Genomic DNA, 23,719 nt, shown 5'->3' with positions numbered 1-23,719 from the left:
GAGGTTCAGGGCCTGAGTTTTCATCATAAAACAATTTGAGTTGGAAATACAGTTTATGTTAACGCAAGTTCTGGTTGTAAACTTAAGCCTGAGGGGAATGGGGTCTTGAAAAGAGAGCCAAGTTCAGATTTTCAACTTAGGACTGAGTAATACATGAGGACTTGAATGGTGAGCCAAGTTCAGGATTCTTAGTTGGGTCGGAATGGTGCATAAGGTGAGGTGACCTAAGTCCTGGGAAGTCCCGGATGGTGACCTAAGTTCTGGGAAGCAGCTTAAGTCAAAATCGGTAAGTTAAGTCTTGACTGACGAGCCAAGTTCAGGGTGTCGACTTAGAACTGAGGGATGAATGAGGTATTGAATGGCGTGCCACACTCGTACTGTTGAAAGTGGGGAACAACAGTGGGATAAATCAACATCACCTTCCGGGTTGAGGCTGTGCTCACAGAGGCATAACCAAAATGTCAAAAACGAAACGAGAGAGAGAGAGAGAGAGAGAGAGAGAGAGAGAGAGAGAGAGAGAGAGAGAGAGAGAGAGAGAGAGAGAGAGAGAGGCCAGTCAGGCTGTTTCTTCCCGCTTATCTGCCTCTTTATTGCCACTGACATTGTCTCTCACTAATTATCTGCTTTCTTATCGATATCATTCGTCCAGAATCATTCTGAATCTCATTTTCAGTATGTTTGGTTCTTATTTTATGTTGGGTAAGATTGACGGCTTGCCTGAGGCAAGACCCGGTAGGACTGGCCTCAAGACACCTCTCACCAGGTGAAGTCAGGCCGATGGACGACACATGATGTTAAGAAGTGGTTGGTATAGAATACCTGCTGGCCTCTGTGTCTCCAGCTGTTGTATGAATACCTCTCTCCTTTACCTTATATATATATATATATATATATATATATATATATATATATATATATATATATATATATATCAAGACAAATACATATGCAACATTCTAATCACTCTTTTGCACATGGCTCATTTTGCTTGTATGGCTTTCCGTGGAAAATGGGGTCTTATTCATTATCTTGTGTCTTAATGGGTATATTTCTCTTCTTATACTTACCATCTACAGATCTTTAATTTCCAGTCACCAGCTTAAGTAAGTCCAGTTCTTTTGTCTAGTCCTTCACGACTGCAGGAGGAATGTATAATATTGAAAAGGACAGCAATAACGAAAAAAAAATTGTTTATTGGACAACACGACATATAAATAATTTAAACAGGTATTTACAACATATAAACATCTGAGGAATATACATTATGTACACGTGACTGGATGCGAGTCTCACATCTTTGTTGCTGTACAAAATGTGTTGAACGAGGTAAGTCAGTGGAACATAGAGTGGTAATATCTGAGGCATAGTATTGTTCTGGTAAATTAAAATCTAATTTGTACTCTTCGGTAGTTCAACTACGTAAAACATAAGGCAGTCCAATTTGTCGTTTTCTTGCCTGTATATATTAAAAATGTGGAATAAGACGATCCTGTAGAAGGAGGAGGAGAGAGGAGGAGGAGGAGGAGGAGGAGGAGGAGGCGTGAGGTGTTGACTGCTGCTGGTGCAGGACGAAGGGCTTCAGCGGCAGGTGTTGCTGACTTCAGGTGATTAAGTCGCCTGGGATAGAAATGTGTGTGTGTGTGTGTGTGTGTGTGTGATCCCCACCCCCCTGTGGCCAAAGAGGCGAGCGAAGTGGAGGAACGAATGGGAAGGGGGAGGTGGTCGAAGGAGAGGTTAGCCATCTTATATGTCATGGAAGAGACCTTCTTCAAGAATAACACTTGACACTCCTTAACATCAGTGAGTGTATGTGGTACAGAAGTCCCTCTGACGGTATTTCCGTGAAGACTGGACACCTCGCGAGGGGTCTGATGAAGGATAACCAAGAACTTTCCAAAGACGATCGACTATGGAGAGCGGTGCTTCTGTCTGGGGGTCGTTACGAAGCAAACTTTTGGAAAGAAAAAAAACCTTCCACAGGTCCGGGTGTGTAGTAAGAGAAGTCTGTTGGCGGAACTTCTGGCCGAGTGGTGTAATTCGCTGGTGCGGGAGACGGCGCAGGACTGCGGCAACGGAGAGTCCCAGAGGGCCGCAACCAACGCCGCCGTCAGGGTGATTAGAAACCCATGATACGGTCGCACCAGACGCCGTCCTCTGGGGGGTGACACGTCACTCCTGTCGTCTGAGGCCTCCGTGCTTCCCCTTCCTCACGACCACGGCGCCGACAAACGCCTCCTGAACCATTCTTAAGTTGACGGCTCTCGTGCCTATGTGTGAGGATGGGGGAGTGACGTCGGCGAGAGAGGAGAGCTCCTCTCTGTGTTGCGGCGACGTCGCGGGACGCTGACGGGCGTGACGCAGAACACCAGGGGACACTGATGGGCCACATGCTCGCCGCCGTGTCACGTCCTGCATCTACTCACCGCCTCGGCGGAAGGACAAAAAAAAAAAGGAAAAAAAGGAGTGGCACGCGCGTGTAGCCATGGTCGTGCATGGGGGTGAGGAAGGGCGTTGGTTGACAAGGGACGATCAACAGCAGCACAAGATTTCAACCTTATTTTGCGACGGTGGGAGGGAGAGAGGGTGTTTGTGAGGCGGCGCCCTAGCCCAGGTATGGGTCATCCTCGTCAACGGGAACGGTGGAGTGGTTGTAGAGGCCCTGGGCCATCAGGTGGGCGGCCAGACCCGACTTCTGCCCGCTGGCCTTCTTGATCTTGGCCCTCTTGTTCTGGAACCAGATCTTGATCTGGCTCTCGTTCAAGCCCAGGTCGCGAGCCAGGTCCTGTCGCCGCTTCTCCGTCAGGTACTTGTTCTCCTCGAACTCCTTCTTGAGTCTGGCCAGCTGCTCCGAGGTGAAGGCTGTTCGAGGTCGCTTCTCCTCCGGTTTGCGGTCTCGTCGTTTGATTCGCCGGGAGCGAGGACCTGCCGGGAGAGGGAGAGAGAGTTAGCCGTGCATGGGAGTAGAGGTCTTGGGATATGGATCAATGGCTATCAACGAAATCTTTACACGAACCAGATTCTAAGAACTTGTTTTCCATTTGGTACTACTGTGTTATCTGTTAGCCCTCCGCTGATCTCAGTGACATAAAACAGGATCATGTATATATATATATATATATATATATATATATATATATATATATATATATATATATATATATATATCAGATCCATTAACCATGATAATGATGTAATAATAATAATGATAATGATAATAATAATAATAACAACAATAATGATGATTATAAGAATTATAATAATGATAAATGATAATAATAATAATGATAATAATGATAATAATAATAATGATAATAATGATAATAATGAATAATGATAATAATGATATTAATAATAATAATAATAATAATAATAATAATAATAATAATAATAATAATAATAATGATAATAATAACAATAATAATAATAATAATAATAATAATAATAATAATAATAATAATAATGATAATGATAATGATAATAATGATATAATAATGATATAATAACAATGGCAATTATGATAATTCTTACAATCATAACACTAGGCTTTAATCGTAATATAAACGCCTTAATGATACAGATAGTGATAAATGATTATGTGTTTTCAGATAACAACGTGTCATTGTAATCAAAACCTTCATCATTAATCACATTTAGAGATGCTCTCCTCACCCTTGCATGTTTGTCCCATCTTTTCTAATTCAATATAGAATCATTACCATAATGATAATGATGATGAAAATGAATATTGATAACAAAAGCACTAGACAAACTGTTGCGATGATGATGATAACAAAAGTTTTATCAACAGGATTCGTTTAACAAAAGTAGATGTAACAATATTTCGTCACCATAGTAATAGATATGTGTGGTAATATGAAAGAGTCTGCGTGAGAGCTGAAGTGGGTGTGCTGACATGGTTAGGACATATGGATAGAATAATTGAGGAAAGGTTGGCAAAGAGGATATATGTGTCAGAGGTGGATGGAACAAAGAGAAGGCGAACACTAAATTGGAGATGGATGGATGGAGTGAAAAAAGTTTTGAGTGATCGGGGCCTGAACATGCAGGAGTGTGAAAGGCTTGCACGGGACAGAGTGAACTGAAACGATGTGGTATATGTGGATCGACGTGCTGTCAATGGACTGAATCAGGGCATGTGAAGCAAACCATGGAGAGATCTGTGGGGCTTGGTTGTGGATGGGAAGCTGTTGTTTCGGTGCATTACACATGACAGCTAGAGAATGGATGTGGGCGAATACGGCCTTTCTTCGTCTGTTCCTGGCGCTACTCGCTAGCGCGGGAAACGTCAATCAAGTATGTATGCCAATAGCTACATAAGTTCTTCAGATAATGTTATCAGAGTTCAATGAAGAAGAACTTGGAGAGTCTGAGGAGTTCTTCACTATGTTACAGACACGCTCTTCTTTTTTTTTTTTTGAAGCGAAATCGTCAGTCAGTGTTACGATCTACTGGCGAGAGAGAGAGAGAGAGAGAGAGAGAGAGAGAGAGAGAGAGAGAGAGAGAGAGAGAGAGAGAGAGAGAGGGGGGGGATGTTGGGGGGAGGCAGGGGATGGGGGTGGGTAAGTCACTACTGATTGGCACTCGGCGACCACCAGGCAAGAGAGCATTTGGCAATCCTCGACTCTGAACCTAATCCTCGCGGTGCAGGACGTGTGTTGGGGGGGCGCGCGCGCCCTCGTATCGACAGGCCCTCAACCACTAAGCTCGTCGTTCTCGTCCCACCCACCACCCACCCATCCACCCACCCATCCACCATCACACCCTCCCTCCTACGCCGCGCCACAAACCCGCTCAAAACACCGGGCCGTCACCCGACACACGCGAAACCCACTCATCCCAATATTAATATTCACCGTACGCCGCCCCCATCAATATCGTGACCCACGTATTTCAATCGCCAGGACAGTTTGTTGTCGAGGTTTCGCTGGCTACACTCGGCTGTCCTCGTGGCTGAGGAGGATTCTACTCTCCGTCCGACATGGGAGGTGAGTGAGAGCAAGATTAGTTCGCTTTTGTCGAATGATAATCTTTATTCCACCCCCCTCCCTTCCTCCTCACCCTTCCTCCCTAGAGATACGTGTGATGTGGTTGCTTTGTCTAGGTCGGCTGATGTTTTAAGATGTCGCCTTATTGGTGGTGATCGTCAGGGGACGATAGCGTTCTGAAGGTCTGTCAGCGGATGATGAGGCTGGGGAAGAGAAGGAGAAGGAGGAGGAGGAGGAGGAGGAGGAGCAGCCTCCCGAGTAGTCGGGCCTCCTCGATGGACCAGATGTCCTACACACACACACACACACAGTCATGGCATCACCAATCGAAGTGTTAGTCTGGTCTTTCATCGTGGGCATCACGTTCACCACTCAACGTAAACTCAAGGGGGAGCAAGAATGTCTCTGCTGGTACGACACGCTCATGATTTACCGAATGACGATATTGTTTTCGTCAACTGCATGCGTCATGACCCACCACCCACCACCACCCCCCTCGATCCTCTGACCTCGCCGTCAACAGGGTCATTTATCACGACCTCGGCCACTGGAGGTGACCTTTTGTGTGACCTCCTCCCCCTCCTTACAGTACCCGAGTTTGACCACACATGGACTAAATTCATGGTGTTTATGAGTCTCTGACCAACAACGTCCAGCCAGACTCATCTCAAACTCATTTATTTCTTTCAAGTGTTTTCTCAACAGCTTCACAATGTTTTAGACTAACCTCATATTTTTTTTCCCCTCTCTCTCTCTCTCTCTCTCTCTCTCTCTCTCTCTCTCTCTCTCTCTCTCTCCCCCAAGGCCTTCTTCCTCACTTTCTTTTTTTTTTCTCCTCCCCCTCCCCTCTCTCTCACTCACACTCTCATTTCCTCGCTCGTATGAGGTAGCACCAGATCATCCTGGGGCAATTTATTCCACCTCACGCGAGTGTGGCACAGGGCCTCCTCCGGGCCCCCCCGTCCCCCCTCCCGGCTCAGATGGGATGAGCAAATTATAGCAAGCAGGATCTAGGACCATTACCGGTCCGCAGGCGCTTATCACGTCGGCCCAGAACCGTGGCAAAAATGAGTTCCACTCTGATAACGCTCAACTCAGGAGAATCACGCGTCGCTACGCTCTTGATTTATGGTACCAATGAGGCGACGCGGGGACATTTTTACATCCGGGGGGCGCTAATAAAATCCCCCACTCTCCCCCACCCTTCCCTTTAGTCCTCCTCCTCCTCCTTCTTCTTCCTCTCTTCCTCTTCTTCACTCACCCCCTCTCCCCTTGCAACCCTTGTTCCTCTCTCTGCCCCTTTAGTCTGGATACGAGGAGAAGGGGAAAGGGAATGGGGAAGGGTGGGGATGGAGTTCGAGGTTATGGGGAGTGTACTTGGGTCGTCTACCTATGGTCTTGTACAGGATTAAACCCTACCTTCATTAGACCTTCTTCCCTATTCTACTCATTTGTTCTCCTCATCATCCTAATCCTTCTTCCTCACAACTCTACTCACTCTCTCATGCTACCTCCCTGGTCAGCGGGATCCGAAACTGAACTCTGAGGCTGCAGTGGTCCTTCAGTTTCAACTGTCAGTCTTGTAGTTTAGGACAAATTCGTTTTTCTTTGGCTAAGTCTACCATTCGAGGACATATAGAAAACGAAATCATGTTTTGGTTTCGTGAACCCGAAAAGAATCTTCGTCACGGAAAGAAAGTCGCATTTCGATCTCTCTCGCCGCCAGTTCGAATCTGCTTCATAGTCAGTGTGAACAGCTACACGAGTCCAAATCTCGTAAGACGGAGACTTCGAACTCCTACGAAGCCAGATCAAGCTCGCTGGAATTCAAAGTCAGTGTGAACAGCTACGCGAATCCAAATCCCGTGAGTAAGATCGAGACTTCGAACTGCCAAAACACCAGTTCGAGTCAGCATTACACTCACTTTGAACAGTAAGAGAGATAAGCTGTCTTCAATCAGATCGAAATTTCGAACCCCCGCGGTGCAAATTCGAGACTGCTTCGTAATCACTGTAAATTGGATTTAGGCCTGACTTGCATGGGGTCGTAAACCTCACTGAGGCACAATATCACCGCTACTTTTCATCCTCTTGGCACATCTGTGTGATCTGTGCACCTATATAACTCTCTATGTAACTCTGTGTGCCTCTGTAAATCTCTATGTAACTCACCATGTAACTCTATATGTAACTCTTCCCGTACATGTGTTTCGTCGTGTTTTTCCTGCTGGTTCTATGTCCTCCCTCCCTCCCTTCCCCCCGACGCACCAACTCACACTCCCCCCAAACCCCACCCCTTTTCCAAGAGGGACGGGGGAACATCACTAGACATGCAACCAAAGACTTAATGAATAAACTAAACCGGAGGACCTGCTATGCAAATGTTAAGCAATGACAAGAATTTCATTATGCCATTGCCTCCCTGCGATTACGTTCTGGTAGGCTGGGTCCACAGCATCAGGGTGTGAAGAGAAAAGGGGTGTGGGAGACACGAGAGAGAGAGAGAGAGAGAGAGAGAGAGAGAGAGAGAGAGAGAGAGAGAGAGAGAGAATTAGGGGAGGAGGAGGAGATGAGTGTTAGGTCGGGGGAGAAAGAGAACTGAAGGAAACGAGGAAAAAAAAATAATTGGATAGAATTTTAAGGGAGAGGTTGAGACACATAGGGGGGATTGGGTCTAAGGGAAAGGGAGGAGTGAAGGGCGTACAGATCTAATGGAAGGGGGGAGATGAATTGAGGCCAAGGATTGCTCTAGTTCATTTCTCAAAGATAATCCTCGCGAGTCTGCTGGTCAGCTGACTGCCATATTGAACTAATAGATGGCAGGTCTGTCAGTAATCCCCTCATACACACCGTGATGGTAATCCGCCCCGTCCAACGGGAGATTTAGTTGAGGGCACTGAAGGCGAGGTGGATTAACTGAAAGAGGAGATTGAAGGGTGAGAGATTATGGGATTACCGAGGGAAAACGGAGGCCAGAGGGTGATTACTGAGACAAGAGAGAGAGAGAGATCGGGGATTTACGGAGAGAACAAGAAGCATAGGATTTCTGAGAGAGAGAGAAGAGGAATGAGGAATTTACGGAAAAAAGAAAGAGGAGGAGAGATAGGGATTAATGAGAAATGAGAGAGAACAATGGGGATTACTGTGAGATTAAAGGGATGATTAGTGTTTATGAAAAAAAAGAGGATAGGGATTACAGTGCAAGGGTGGGGATTACTGACACATGAGAAAGAAAACTGGGAATCACGAAAAGAAGATGAAAATAGAACGGGAGATTACCGAGGAGATGGGATAACTGAGAGATGGAAAGAAACTGGGATTACTGAGAGATAGAAGGAAAACGGGGATTACTGAGAGATGGAAGGAAAACGGGGATTACTGAGAGATGGAAGGAAAACGGGGATTACTGAGAGATGGAAGGAAAACGGGGATTACTGAGAGATGGAAGGAAAACGGGGATTACTGAGAGATGGAAGGAAAACGGGGATTACTGAGAGATGGAAGGAAAACGGGGATTACTGAGAGGTGATATGGAATACGAGGATGACTGAAGCAAGAGGAAGAGGACAAGGGATTGATGGGAACAAAAGGAGGAATGAGGATTACTTGGGGATTGAGAGAGAAACGACTGGGATTATGGAAAGCTGAGAGAGAGAGAGAGAGAGAGAGAGAGAGAGAGAGAGAGAGAGAGAGAGAGAGAGAGAGAGAGAGAGAGAGTAAAACAATATCTGTTGAATGAAGGATGAAGAGGAACATGTACTGGCGAGAGAAACTAGAAAGATCTGATAATAATAATGATAATGATAATGATAATAATAATAATAATAATAATGATAATGGTGATAAAGATAATATGAAGGTAATAGTCATAATAATGATAATAATAATAACAATAACAATAATAATAATAATAATAATAATAATAATAATAATATTAATAATAATAATAATAATAATAATATTAATAATAATAATAATAATAATAATAATAATATTAATAATAATAATAATAATAATAATAATAATAATAATAATAATCCCTAACTTCAAGGGCTTTGGTATAACACTTCATGATCTAACATACCACATCAAACCACGAGCGAACAATTACAATATTCCTAAACTCATGATTACATTAAGAGAGAATTCCATTTTACAAATTACATTGCACTACAGTAGAATTACATCGCAAAGACGACGTCTCGGACCTCCATAAAAAGAAACAATAAACTGAAAGTCACGAAGAGGATTTATCAAAGATAATCGCAGTTCAGCAATTATCATGGAGTGATAATGATAATGATGATAATGATAACGCCACGACCTGTCAGAAGGAAATGTTATGATAAATAACACCGGATCAAATAAATGTGTTGGGGGGAGGGGGTAGTAGGATATTGATTCCACAATATATATATATATATATATATATATATATATATATATATATATATATATATATTGCAAAAAGAAACGAACTGACTATAAGTTTGCAGCCAAACCAATAATTATCAATTATCAATTACGTGTAATTATCAAAAGTGAGGCTTTGCGGCAGAGGTCAGCTTACCCCCCTCACGACCTCACCCTGAAGCTTGAACTGACCTGACCTCGGGCTCAGGAGGGCCAGTCGTCAGCTTAAATATCAATAAAGCTGGTTGGCCAATTACACAGGCGAAATACTTTGATGGGAGCATCAAAATTATTGACTCGAAAAAAGAGCAAGAAGTGTTTTCTGGTAAAGTTGCAAAGGGTGAGGGAAGGTTGCAGGAGGAGAGGGATATTGCAGGGGAGGAAGGAGGGAGTGGTTGCAAGGGAGGGGTATTTTTGCAAGGGAGAGAGAAGTTGTGAAGGAAAGCGAGGTTGGAGGTTCGAGTTGGGGTAGAGTTTGGTAGGGGGTGGAGGAGGAAGGTTGAGTAGGAAGGAGGGGTTGCTGGAGAGGGAGAGATTGTAAGGGGAGAAAGAGTTGCTGGGGGGGAGGGGGGGAAAGGGAGGTTGGAAGAAGTGGAAGGCTGAGGGGAAGGGCGTTGGAATGTGGAATGTAAGGGCATGGGGGAGGTGTCAGTGGAAAAGAGAATTGGGCACAGTTACAATGATGGAGAGAAAATGCGATGGTGGTGAGGGGTGAAAGAGGTTGTGGTGGTGATGAGGAAAGAGAGTGAGGTGGTTGTGGTGGGGGAGCAGACCTACTCTAGTGTGTGGGGAGGTGAATACGATGCTGGAGAATGGACAGTGAGGGAGAGAAGGGGACATGAATTGCACCCTCCTCGAGATAAAGGTTTATATTAATTCTTAGCCAACCTTCACAGAACATGTGATGCTCTTCAACAGCAAGGACTCGAGCCTCGTATCATTTGCGCGGTAGGCGGGTACGCACTGCCGAGTGCTCTGCGTACTCAACTACAACGCAAAAGGTGCTCGGTTCGAATCCTTGCTATTGGAGAGCTACAACAGGTGATTCGTAAAACATTTATTCACTTAGGAAAAAGCAACGAACTGCTTTGCTAACGAAGAACTCTTGTGAATCACATCCCCTGATCATAATGAGGTAGATAACTAGTTTAATGAAAGCACCTTAGTTGTTTGTGGACCCGATTCTTAACGGTGGAAAGGTTGTGTGAAAAAAGGCGAAAGATGAAGAGAATTCCACGGCTTCGTTGTTCGAAGGGGAGGGATGATAACGGCCAATCCTCGAATGGTTTCGTCTTCCTCACACAAACTGTGGGAAGCAGCTGTCACTCGCGTGCCAGCTAGGGTCCAAGACTTCCGAGTGTCAGCGACTAACTCGGGCGATGTGTGGCTGACAGCGACCGGCCTATACAAAGCACACGCTGGCTGTCAGCGACCAACCCACACGTCGCACACGCTGGCTGTCAGCGACCAACCCACACGTCGCACACGCTGGCTGTCAGCGACCAACCCACATGTCGCACACGCTGGCTGTCAGCGACCAACCCACACGTCGCACACGCTGGCTGTCAGCGACCAACCCACACGTCGCACACGCTGGCTGTCAGCGACCAACCCACACGGACAAACAGATCCATAAGAGAGAGAGAGAGAAAAAAAAAAAAAGAGGGAGGAAAAAGAAAACGTATTCAGGTGTTTAGATAAGCCAAGTTCTGTCGGAACCTGAGTGGTGGACCCCTTAAAGAGGCAGCGTTCTGATGGGCAGCGATCAGGCTAAATGCCTGATGGGCAAGTTTGTATAGGCTGGCAGCGTTGCCAACTTGGTGGCGAGGATTGGCCATCCTACGTAATCACTTGCGCGTGTCTTGGTGGGGGGTGGGGGTGGGGGTTATTATGGGGGTGGGGGGAGGTGGGGTGGGGGGTGGGGGGGTTGGGGGGTTGGTTGTTATGGGGGTGGGGGTGGGGGGGGTCTGTGTTTTGTTGCATTGGCAATAACGATGACAATTACAGAAAATTATATTTGATACATCCGATTACATTCTGTGTGGCGCTGTCTGGCTGCCTGCAGTTCACGGGGGAGGCGAAAAGGGAAAAGTATATATATATATATATATATATATATATATATATATATATATATATATATATATATATATATATATATAATCATTGATAACCTGAAATTACAGAAAGGTAATTCTCTGGGAAGACAGTAAATGAAAAGTGAAGATATTTGATATCGGAATAGCGAGCTATTATCCCGTCAGACTTTTGATTTACTGTAGCGGTGATTATAGCAGCGATAATCACGCATAAAATATAAGACGAATATACCGGTGAATATACTAACGGGTATGTCTACGGCCGGGTATACCACAGGGGTATAACCAATATATATATATAAGGCACATCTCAAAGCCACGGGGTATATCGCAAACGCTGTGGGATAACCATCGGAGTAATTGTTCACACACACACACGAGATATTTGGATTAATTGTTCATCGGAGGCGTTTGGTAACGAGTGAGTGAATGATGACAGGTTGTTTGTTTGTTTGTTTGTTTGTTGTGGTTAGCGACCATGCGTCCCGGAGCGCGGCGCTGTTTTGTATGTCTAGTGTTTGCCTGGGACGGAGTTTCTCTTTGTCTAAGACTGTATCGCCATTTCACAATCACTTGGCCCCTAGTTTAAATTCCATTTTCACAAATTGTTTCTAAAAATGAATATATATGTCTATGTCTCTGTTTGCTACTACCCCTGGTCCCTGATTGCCACTACCCCTGGTCCCTGATTGCCACTACCCTCGTTCCTGATTGCCACTACCCCTGGTCCCTGATTGCCACTACCCTCGTTCCTGATTGCCACTACCCCCGTTCCTGACTGCCACTGACCCCGTCCTTGATTGCCACTAGCCCCTGTCTTCACTCCTCTAAGTGGCACTATGTTTTTGCCAACTTTGCTCATTCTTGACTGCGAATTTTGATCCGCCGTTGCCAATGCCCACAGCGACATTCGTACACTACCCACAATCACTGTTGGCACTATCATCTGCCACTACCACCACTATCATCATCCCACCATCCCTGTTGGCCCACCATCACTGTTGGCAATGTCTTTTACCACCACCAACCATCATCAGTGCTGCCAGTCACTACCACAACCACCATCATCATCGTTGGCAACAGCCTATTACCAACACTACCACCATCCAGACTGTTGGCACTGCCAAGCACTGCCACCATCAGTATTGTTGGCACAGTTTACCACCACCACCAACAATAACAGTGTTGGCACTACCTACTGAAACCTCTGCCACTAATGACAGCCACACCTTCAGCACAAAGCCAACACAACATCCCTCCCCCCTTACAAAACCCCAGCTAAACGCCCTACCAACCCCAGCTCAACACCTCACAAACCGACCTCGTCAAATTCTCCCGAGCCACTCACACACTTCCTCACGAACCCAGTTCAACACCTCATAAACCGACGACCTTAACACCTCATACAAGGCTACTTCAACATCTTCCCAACAACCTCACTTCAACGTCTCCCTACAAACCTCCATCTTTCCCTCCAACCCGACCTCAGCGCTTCCCCATAACCCCCCACCTCATCACGCCTCTTCAGAAACGCACCTAAAAAAGCCTCCCAACATATTCCCGTCGACACTTTCCCTGCAAAACTCACAACCTCATAAACCTTCCTCCCTAACTCACAACCTCATAAACCTTCCTCCCTAACTCACAACCTCATAAACCTTCCTCCCTAACTCACAACCTCATAAACCTCCCTCCCTACAAACCGAGTACGTTCCCCTTCATAACCTAGCACCTCACAACACGTCTAGCCGCTCGTGGGGTACCCTGTCCTACACAACCTTGCTCTCTCCCCCCTCCCCAAACTATCTCCCTCCCTCCCTCTCTCTCTCCCTCCCTCCCTCTCTCTCTCCCTCCCTCCCTCTCTCTCTCCCTCCCTCCCTCTCTCTCTCTCTTTATTGCCCGCGGAAACATGTGCTTTATTGAGGGCAAGGCTCATTTTGCTCCACCCTCGCCTCTGCATCGCTTAACTGCTGGTTTTAATCAAGGGCCACACAGCACCCAGCAGCAAGTGGCGGCGCTGGTGCGCCTCCTCGGGGCCCCTTCTGGGGGAGGAGAGGGGGCGAGGGGTGGGGTAGGGAGGGGGGGGAGGAGGAGGAGGAGCCCGGCGGTCTCCGTCTGGGGGCGCGCATCACGGCGCACTCAGGCGTGTGGTCTCAATGGCTGGTGGAGACCTGACGGGGAGAGAGAGAGAGAGAGAGAGAGAGAGAGAGAGAGAGAGAGAGAGAGAGAGAGAGAGAGAGAGAGAGTGGGAGGGGAATGGAAGACCAGACCAACGGAATGGGTTACTGCCTCGTGAAATCTGTTTTAGTGTTGATTGTCCAGACCTTATTGGACTCTTGAAGTTCGCTGTTGCCCTTATCCCACGACGTTTCTTTATATGATCTTTTTAACGTTTATTTATTCTGCTGTGTCTTTGCTGGTGGGATGGGCGGTATATATATATATATATATATATATATATATATATATATATATATATATATATATATATAGATGATGGATCTTCTCTCTCTTTCTCCCTCTCCCTTCATCAGCGCCACTCAAGAGCACTGGAAGGTTTCCAAAATGAGCGTTTGAAAGTCTTGTGTTGCGGCAGGACGTGTATACAGCCAGCACCTAACGCCAGGGAAGACCTGAAGAAGCCCTTGCTCAGCTGGAATTACAGTTGACCAAAGTAACAACATGCTCAGTGATTCTTGTCTTCGGCGGGCATCAGAAAGTGTTCCTCGGATCCCGATGATAAAAGACTCTCTTGCAGAACAAAGAGGTTTTTGGCCCAAGATGGTCCTCACGAAGGTCATGCACCAGCGAGAGAGAGAGAGAGAGAGAGAGAGAGAGAGAGAGAGAGAGAGAGAGAGAGAGAGGGTGGGTCTTTCTGCACCCCTTCCGCAGTCTGTTTTAACAGCAGAATCAAACTATTAGCATCTTGGAACAGCCTTTTGGTCATCCAATCGTACCAAAGGGAGACTTGAGGAGATCATTCAGGGGGTCAACCAGTTGACCCATACGCTTGGTGACCGACCCCTCCCCCCCTCCTCAAAACGACTGCCAATTCAACTTCCATGGGGTCCGGGCCGCGACCTCAAGTCTGAAAGCGAACGACCATTATCACCTGATAACTACCAAATCATCATCACCCATAGACGACCTGTTCGCACTCACCCATAGACGACCGGTCAACGGCCCGGAAGCTTCCTGACCTACTGCTCGGTCATGATCATCAGCGGCCAATCAGAACTGAGCAAGGGCCCGACCGTCCACTCCCGGAACAGGTCAATCACCATCTCCAACCAATCAAGAGTCTTTCATCAAGAGACCCCAACCCCCCTCAACCCCAACCACCAGCACCATCATCATCGCCTGGAAAGCAAAACCCCCCAACCAGACCCACGCCTCACAACAGGCCAACCCAACCCAACCCGACCAATCACGATAGAGAAAGCAATCAACCAAACCCCACCACATTACCCCCCCTCCCCTCACTATCTCTCAGTTTAACAGTAGCCAATCAGAGGCGTCGCCTCAGCGCCCAGGGGGCAGGCAGCCAATCATGGCCTCGCATGTAAAGCCAGGATAAAACACTGGCTAATTGCTTGAGAAAACAAGAAAATGACCTGAGCAGATAATCACACCTTGATATAAACTGCTTGACGACACGGAGGAAGGGTCTTGCCTCCCAATATCTCCTGCCACACTCTTGATTACACTCCATCTCGGTAAATAATTAAAAATTCTTCTATTAATAATTTCCCTTTAACGCGATGTCTTGAGGGAAGACAACGCGTAATTACAGCACACGTCGGAATCAAATCAGAATAATCGTATGCAAAATGCGTACGAGTAAATTTCAGATTCAAGTTAAATAGTAGGTAATGTAAGGGTGGTAAGGTTGGTCGTCGCAAAGGATATATAACAGGTAAATAAGCAGAGGAACACGTCTAAACTTTCGTCTTCGGGGGAAAAAGCGAAAGTTATAATGACATGCAAATGAGAAAGGAAATGCTTTCTGTTTACAGACGGAAGACGGAGGAAGAGGGACTTGAACATTAATTAACAATCAGCGAAGCTACGTAGCGAAAGAGTGACACAATTTACTCCCAAGTCAATCCTCTCTCTCTCTTTCCCTCTCTCCCTTCCTCAAGCCCCGGGAGCAAATTAACCAGACGATTAATTACTTGATCGTTCCGGGGATCATTAATCATCCAGGTCTCTACTCACTGATAGTTTGCGTCTTGTCGCATCAATATATATATACATCGTACACGCCCTTGGCCATTGTCGTATGCAGCACGCATTAGCGAGGCCTCTAAACACGCGTTGATTAAGTAGAAGGAGAGAGAGAGAGAGAGAGAGAGAGAGAGAGAGAGAGAGAGAGAGAGAGAGAGAGAGAGAGAGAGAGAGAGAGGAGGGTGACCGGAGCCTACAGGAGGTGAATGCGAACATACCATAGGCTTGACAAAACGCCCTCGTGAGGAAACTATGAAAGCCCTTGACGTCCTCTTGAAGGGAAAATGCCAACATGACGAATACAAGTATGGGCACAAATTACGTCATAAAAACAAACAAACAGCAGAAGTCCCCAAAGCCTACGAAACAAATAGAACGTAAAATTACTTTACTAAATTTCCTTACTGAAAACCAGCAATGAATAAATAAATGAATAGATAAATATATATATATATATATATATATATATATATATATATATATATATATATATATATATATATATATATATATATATAAACTGAGCTCCTTGACTCTACAAACGCCTCGGGATCAGTATCTTCCTCTGTTTCAAGAAGCAATGATAAGAGAGCACGCGGAACTCTGTACCTTGTGTATACAACACTGGCGTTAAGAAATTTATCATCCGTTCACGAAGGACAAAAGTTATTGTGTTGTGTGGCCAAAGGGCATCTCCTCCTCTATATCCTCTACCTCACATAATATCCTATATATATATATATATATATATATATATATATATTTATTTATTTATTTTTTTTTCACACTATTTGCCATTTCCCGCGTCAGCGAGGTAGCGTTAAGAACAGAGGACTGGGCCTCTGAGGAAACATCCTCACCCGGCCCCCTTTCTCTGTTCCTTCCTTTGGAAAATTGGGAAAAAAAAAAACGAACTATGTATTCCTTACACTCATCCTTGAGCGTCGCCGTTCGAACGCTCTTCCTCCCCCATACCAATCTCCCCCCCCCCCCTGATAACCTCCACTGAAGGCCTCCCCCCCCCCTCCTCCTCCTCTAGAACCCTATTGACCCTATCGAATGAAATCGTCCGGGAGAGGAGTAGCTTAAAGCACTAGCTAGTTAATTGAAGGCCGGGATTCCCAGTGCCACAGCGCGCGTATTTCACCCCTAACTGCCTCCCATGGTTTGGCCCTGGGTGCCCCCGCCCCCAGGGCCGCTCTCGCTCTCCATCGACGCTAGCGAATAAAATGTGTGTGTGTGTGTGTGTGTGTGTGTGTGTGTGTGTGTGTTGGGGGGTAGGGTAAGGGAGGTCAGGGATCAGGAAGGGACAGAGGGGGGTGGGGGTGGGGGGGGAGAGGAGGGAGGGCGGCCCCCCCCCCCCCCACACCCTGACATCCGGAGTAAAACAAGTGACAATCGGTCGTTCATTGTTGCCGGTGTAGTTAGCCCGAACGCGGCATTCCAGCGATGGTTAGGCCGGTATGGAATGCTGGGGAAACCTTTGCCGTGCAGATTGAAGAGAGGGAGGAAGAGAGGGAGGGAGGGATGGAGGGAGGAAGAGAGGGAGGAGGTGATGTTTGGAGAGGGGGAGGGAAGTGGGGGGAGTTGGAGGGGGGAAGGAGGAGGAGGAAGAGGAGGAGGAGGTGTTGAAGTGGAGGAGAATTAACAGCTGATTTTTTCTCGTTTCGTATGTATTTCTCTCTCTCTCTCTCTCTCTCTCTCTCTCTCTCTCTCTCTCTCTCTCTTCCTCTCTCTCTCTCTCTGGCGTAAAAAAAAAGAAAAGAAAATGGTATGCAGGGAGCGAGGAGGAGGAGGAGGAAGAGGACCTTTCACGGGGTCCATGGTTCGTGCCCCGATACAGCTGTTGTCAATTTTTTTCGGGAGGGGGGGGGAGGTGAGTGAGGTTCCCCCGACGGAGAGGAAGGAGGAGACGGGGGTGGGGGGGGGGGGAAGGAGGAAGAGTCTGGAGGACTGACCTGACCTGTCGCCTCGTGAGAGAGGGGGGGGGGGGGGTGAGGTGGGAATGGAGAGGGGGAAAAGAGATCAAGAAAATGGGGAATGGATTCGACAGGAAAAAAGGAAATCACCTAATCTTTCCTTTCGATTCGTATATTCAGCTACGTCCATTCTTCATCCATCAACTATACACACAAATTCATTCACAGTTCACTGAGTGAAATGTAAATTGAGTTTCATCACCATCATCATCATCATCATATATTTATCTCTTGTCGTCTGACTTCAATTCTGTATGACGGTCGCCAAAATATTACAAGGGAAATTAATATTAATCACCAGAGCTACAATTAATTATCAGACTATTCATCATACTCTTACTAATTATTTACATTAACCCAACGAAACATTATACGCCACACATGCCGTCTCCAGTCTACGCTACAATCAGTGGCAGGGTAATGCTGCACCCTTCCTAGAGTGAGAAATTTCCCCAGCGCGATTATATTCATTTTTTGAAGCGCGCGGCGTAACCACGTGCAGGCGTAATCCCATAACGCTTGAAAAAACAAAAGAATATATACATTACCGGGCTCCGCCCGCGTTACGTTACATTGCTAGTAAAAATCCCCTTTGGGGATGCGCATCGTCGAAGCATTGACGGGGTTGTCCATCATTTCCCCGCTACGGCATGTAGCGCAGCCTGGGAGTGGAGCAAGGGGTGTGGAATTCACCCATGTCCCCTCGTGTTACCCATACCCTGAAACCACAGTCAATCCAGAACTCATCCTTGCTCCTCATCACCCGGAACCACAGTTCACCAGGGACTCAGCCTCCACCTCCTCCTCCTCACTCACTCACTCACTCACACACTCCTTCCTCCTCCCTTTCCCCTCACCCTCCTCCCTCAGCCACAGCCAGACTCAACCACTCGCAAGGAAAATGTAATTGACTGGGAGAACCTCAAAGAATTTCAATGAAAACAATGTCGCTGTGTTATTTTGGAAGAATGTTGTGGTGGCTCTCTCTCTCTCTCTCTCTCTCTCTCTCTCTCTCTCTCTCTCTCTCTCTCACACACACACAATATCCCATCTCTTATTATAATCATTTCTTTTCTTTCTTTTTTTAATTTCCTAACTCCGAATGACAGGGAAGAAGACCAGAATGGTTAAGCCATAAAGTATTTTTTTTTTTCAGACACTGTTTTACATGCTCTTTAAGCAAAGTGTAGATACTACTTATACGTACTTAAGGAACATATTTTCCTGCTTAATATAATCATTTATTTCTATTAGATAGAGATGTCACAGCGCATGAAACGGCAAACGTAAGATGATAAATGAATTAATAAGAAATAAAAAAAAAGATGTCTTCAAATTATTTCAAAACAAATCTGTATTTTTCTCTGTCTTTTGCAATGAGAATTTATTACTATCTTTCTAACACGGCTTGAAAATCGCCCCTAGTATCTTTCTAGCACTCTTGTCTTAAAATTCTCTTAATTCCATTTTATGAGGAGTTTACCTCCATGTAAACCTCCTTGCATCATCCCGTTCTACTTTCAGCATCTTCTTAGTTTACATACGAGATATTCTTTCCTATCTAGAAGTGTAATTCGCCGTCTCTAAATTCGTGAAAATATATGATATTTTGTCAATTTCCAGTTCTTGGCCGTGTGGGTTTTGATTCTGATCCCTGGAATGAAAAGACAATTCATTCTTCGCAAGAAAATAGATTACTAATGCCTCAGAATTCACTCACGAACGCGGAAAATATTCATGAGCATTGTGAGCATAAGGGATGATGGGCGTGTGTTTGTGTGTGCGTGCGGGTGGAGAGTAAGAAGTGTGGGGGCGTGTACTTATGGCGGGGGGGGGGGGCGATAAAAGCGAGGGTGGTATTCCCTGAACGCATGGGTGGCGTGGCGGGAACTGTGGGGCAAGAACATGAGCGAAGGCGTGGGCTGGGAGGATGCGTATAGGAGGCGTGGGCTGGGAGGATGCGTATAGGAGGCGTGGGCTGGGAGGATGCGTATAGGAGGCGTGGACTGGGAGGATGCGTATAGGAGGCGTGGGCTGGGACGATGCGTACAGGAGGCATGGTGTGTGAGGATGCGTATAACAGGCGTGGTGTGTCTGAGAATGCTGAAGGCGTGGGCTGTGAGGAGGAGGAAGACGCAGGTTGTGAGGAGGAGAAAGACGCAGGTTGTGAGGAGGTTGTAGGCGTGAAGGATGACAACGCAGGCGACGAGCGTAAAATGCGTGGAGGATGAGCGCACGAGACGCCAATCCTAACATGCCTGAACAACGCCTGAGACATATGGATGATGGCGTGGATGGAAACGCGGGTGACGTGGATGGAGACGCGGGTGACGTGGATGGAGACGCGGGTGACGTGGATGGAGACGCGGGTGGCGTGGATAGAGACGCGGGTGTCTTACAATAAAGCAATGCGGGTAGTGCTGATCGAAGGCCAGCTGGGGGAACAAGGGGTCAATAGATATGTACTGTACACACACACACACTCGAACGCGTGTATCATCAGTGGCACATGTCTGGCGTTGCGACCGACGGGCGTGGATACCGTCAGCGTTCAGCCGGCGTCGTGAAAAGTACACAGCTAGCGTGGGAGGGGGAGGGGGGGTTGTGTGATCTTGTAGATAACACGCTAAGCGTGCGATGCGTAGAAGAAGAAAAAAAGAGGAAAATGATGAGGCTTTATCTTAAACCACAGTGACGAGGTCTGGCCAGCACAAGACACCACGGACAACCCTACGACCACGAACAGCGTGTATTAGAAGGTATGGGGGAAAGAAAATGCTACTCAAACAACGCATAAGATGCAATATATAAAAACAAAAAAATAACAGGGAGGCGTGGAGAGTCGGAGAAGAGCGTGGAGGGGCGTTGAGAGAGCGTGGGTTAGCGGACGACTCAGCGCGAGCATTGCCCACGGGAGGGAGGACCAGCAGCAGCTCGCCCGCTGGCTCAGCGTTGTAGGAAATCGCTGGGAAAATTGCTTTTCCACTTCGCCTTATGCTGTGGGAGGGGGAGGGGGATGATTCTCTGGGTCTGGGGGGGTAGGGGGGAGGTCAAGGGTTTGTGGGGGAGGGGGTGAGGATGGAAGGAATAGATCTGAGATTGTAATTGAACTTGAGATTATATATATATATATATATATATATATATATATATATATATATATATATATATATATATATTGTAAAACAAAAATCAATTTTCTAAGGCTTGTAGTCTACAACAATATATATTTTAAATCACAACTCATACGTTCGCGTGATTACAGCGAAACCTATATATATATATATATTTTTTTTTCCACTTAATCATAACTGGAAATAATTAAGTCTTAACAATCATTTGGTGCATCAAGGCACCTATATACGAATTAAGACAATGGCAATCTAACATCGTAAGAAATTAGTTCTTTTGAGATGATCATCGTCACCCACGGCAATGTAGAACAGCGCTGACAGTACGATACCTTAACCTGGGCTGACCCCGACCTGACCCCTGCACTTGGGCCTTACATGACATTATAAAAAAAAGGAAAAAAAATATTTCAAACAATTCCTGATAAATATCTATCCTTTAACAGGGAATATTACTGGGTGGGTTCTATAAATATCACCGGGTGGGTTCTATGAATATTACTGGGTGGGTTCTATGAATATTATTGGGTGGGTTCTATACATATAACTAGTTGGGTTCTATGAATATTACTGGGTGGGTTCTATCAATATTACTGGGTGGGTTCTATAAATATTACTGGGTGCGTTCTAAAAATATTACTGGGTGGGTTCTATGAATACTACTGGGTGGGTTCTATACATATAACTAGTTGGGTTCTATAAATATTACTGGGTGGGTTCTATAAATATTACTGGGTGGGTTCTATGAATATTACTGGGTGGGTTCTATAAATATTACTGGTTGGGTTCTATGAATATTACTGGGTGGGTTCTATAAATATTACTGGGTGGGTTCTATGAATATTACTGGTTGGGTTCTATAAATATTACTGGGTGGGTTCTTCAGTACGGTAAGCGATAACTGGGAATGTTTGAGAGGTTTGGATTTATCATCTTTTGGTTATCTATTTATCATCTCTTGGTTATCTATTTCAATATGCTCCGGAAGGCGTGACTGTGTCTGTCCCACACGATGGTGATGATGAAATTGTAACAATCGCTTGTTGGAACTTGAGACGCATTGCATTGTACTGGTACTTTCCTTACGCCTATTTTTACGCGAAATTATATATATATATATATATATATATATATATATATATATATATATATATATATATATATATATGTGTATATTCCTTTTTCCTTTATATTACTATAACGAACGGTTATAATTTTTGGGGATAGTGTTCTTAGTCGGGATGTTTATTCACAACTGACAGACATATACAAATCTACAACAGTAAATAGTTACAGTTATCACAACAATTTTCTTGATTAGTATTCATTGTTAATATTGTGATTTTGAACATTTTCCTCATGATCGATATTTCATCATTGCTGTATTAAATATTCCATTAGATATCTATTTAAATATTTAATATTTGAATATTCTAAATATTTCTTTCCATGGATTCTTGTCTTTTCCAGCGAGGATAATGTGATTCGTATTCCCGTGTGTCCTTACCAGAATCTGTGCGTTCATTTTCCCCGATCCTACCTGACGAAGGGCAAGCTAAATCTAAGCATTCTCTCTGCGGCAGGAGGAGCGCCGCATGCGGCCCAGCGGCGGCGGCGGCGGCAGCGGCGGCCGCAACTCACCTGACGATGGTCTGTCGGAGTAGCGCGTGCAGTACACCCAGGCCGGCCAGTTGTTGCTGTTGTCCTGTGGCACCTTCGGGTTGGCCAGGGCCTCTGGGTTGTCTGGGTACTTATTGCCGTGGGTCCTCTGCTGCTGCTGCTGCTGCTGGGTGAGGCCGTGGCTGGGCGTCCTCGGGGCGGCGGTCTTCTGGCTGAGGTCGACGGGAGCTTCCGGGGTCTTGGGCGGCGTGCGGAGGAGGAGCTCGGGCGTGCGGATGGTGGGCCGCTCTGGAAGTCGGGTCACGCCGAAATCCGGCTTCAGGATGTTCTCGATGCTGAAGGGGAGCGTCCGTGGACTGGGCGCGGTGGGCGGTGGGGAGAGGGGCTCTTTGGACTCGAGCGGGGAGCGTGGTAAGGGCGGGGGCGGGCTACGGGCTTCGTGTGTGGGCGGGGGAGGGCTACGGGTGTCGTGTGAGGGCGGCGTGGGCGGCAACGCCGGGCTGACTGGGGCAGGGGCGCCCATGACAACTGCCGGAGGCACCAGCGGGCTCGGCGTAGCGATATCGACTTGTTGCTGACGCCCGAGGTCCTGGGCCATCACGCACTCGGCACTACACTCTGTCTCCAAGCGAGAGCGACCTCCTCCCGAAGGGGCTTCCGCAGTTCTTGGGGTTGTGAAGGGTGGGGGGTTTGGGGGTGTTAAACGTCCTGCGTCAGGAGATAACGCGTGTCAAAAAAAAACAACACAACACACGTCCCTGCTCTCTCTTCTGACAGCCTACTGTCACTCGGACATCTTACTACCGCCTCCTTGGCTTATATACTGACTCCCGCCCCTCGCCCGGACCCGAGCTCCCAGGCTCCTCCCACTAAGCAGGGACGGGCCGCCGCGTGAGTGACAGTGGCCCCGCCCGGACCACGCCTGTGATCCTGAGGCCAATCGGCAGAGGTGTGAGGAGAACGACTCCGCCCAGCTCTCGTCGGTGATTGGCCGAGGTACTGGTGCGGCCGGGAGGCTGGGCCCCACCCCGGGCTGTAGGTAATAGAGCTGTGTTGGTGATTGAGTCCCGCGTCTCTATAATGAAAGCTTGATACCGACAAATATCATGTGTTAATTCTTGCTGTCAACGTCCAAGCTCTCCTCCCTCCCTCCTCCTCTCCCCCCAACACACAACCTCTCCCCTCCCTCAACCCTTCGCCTTCACTGAGGGAGTTTTATTTAAGACATGTCACAGCGAGCAGCC

General features: G+C 46.6%; 1 protein-coding gene across 2 annotated transcripts; it reads right to left on the bottom strand.

The window, feature by feature from the left end:
* Positions 1–1,185: 1,185 nt before the first annotated feature.
* LOC139753797 (uncharacterized) lies at positions 1,186–23,285 on the bottom strand. Of its 2 annotated transcripts, XM_071670668.1 has the most exons (3): positions 22,497–23,285; positions 7,857–7,922; positions 1,186–2,922 (listed from the first exon to the last, which is right to left on the bottom strand). In XM_071670668.1, the coding sequence occupies exons 1-3, from the start codon at positions 23,071–23,073 to the stop codon at positions 2,603–2,605; spliced, it is 963 nt and encodes a 320-aa protein (XP_071526769.1). In that variant the 5' UTR covers positions 23,074–23,285; the 3' UTR covers positions 1,186–2,602. The 2 variants fall into 2 exon arrangements, with proteins under 2 accessions (XP_071526769.1, XP_071526771.1); XM_071670670.1 differs by lacking the exon at positions 7,857–7,922 and having other exon boundaries at positions 22,497–23,280.
* Positions 23,286–23,719: the final 434 nt, after the last annotated feature.

The sequence above is a fragment of the Panulirus ornatus genome, chromosome 15, assembly GCF_036320965.1.
Source record: "Panulirus ornatus isolate Po-2019 chromosome 15, ASM3632096v1, whole genome shotgun sequence".
NCBI lineage: Eukaryota > Metazoa > Arthropoda > Malacostraca > Decapoda > Palinuridae > Panulirus > Panulirus ornatus.
This window is presented reverse-complemented; position numbering and strand designations above follow the sequence as displayed.

Excerpts from the sequence above, each read along its gene's own strand:
- LOC139753797 (XM_071670668.1), bottom strand. The coding sequence starts at position 23,073 with ATGGCCCAGGACCTCGGGCGTCAGCAACAAGTCGATATCGCTACGCCG. Across the intron at positions 7,923-22,496 it reads CTCCGACAGACCATCGTCAG|TTAATCCACCTCGCCTTCAG; the intron begins GTGAGTTGCGGC and ends CTCCTCTTTCAG. Across the intron at positions 2,923-7,856 it reads CGGGGCGGATTACCATCACG|GTCCTCGCTCCCGGCGAATC; the intron begins GTGTGTATGAGG and ends CTCTCCCGGCAG.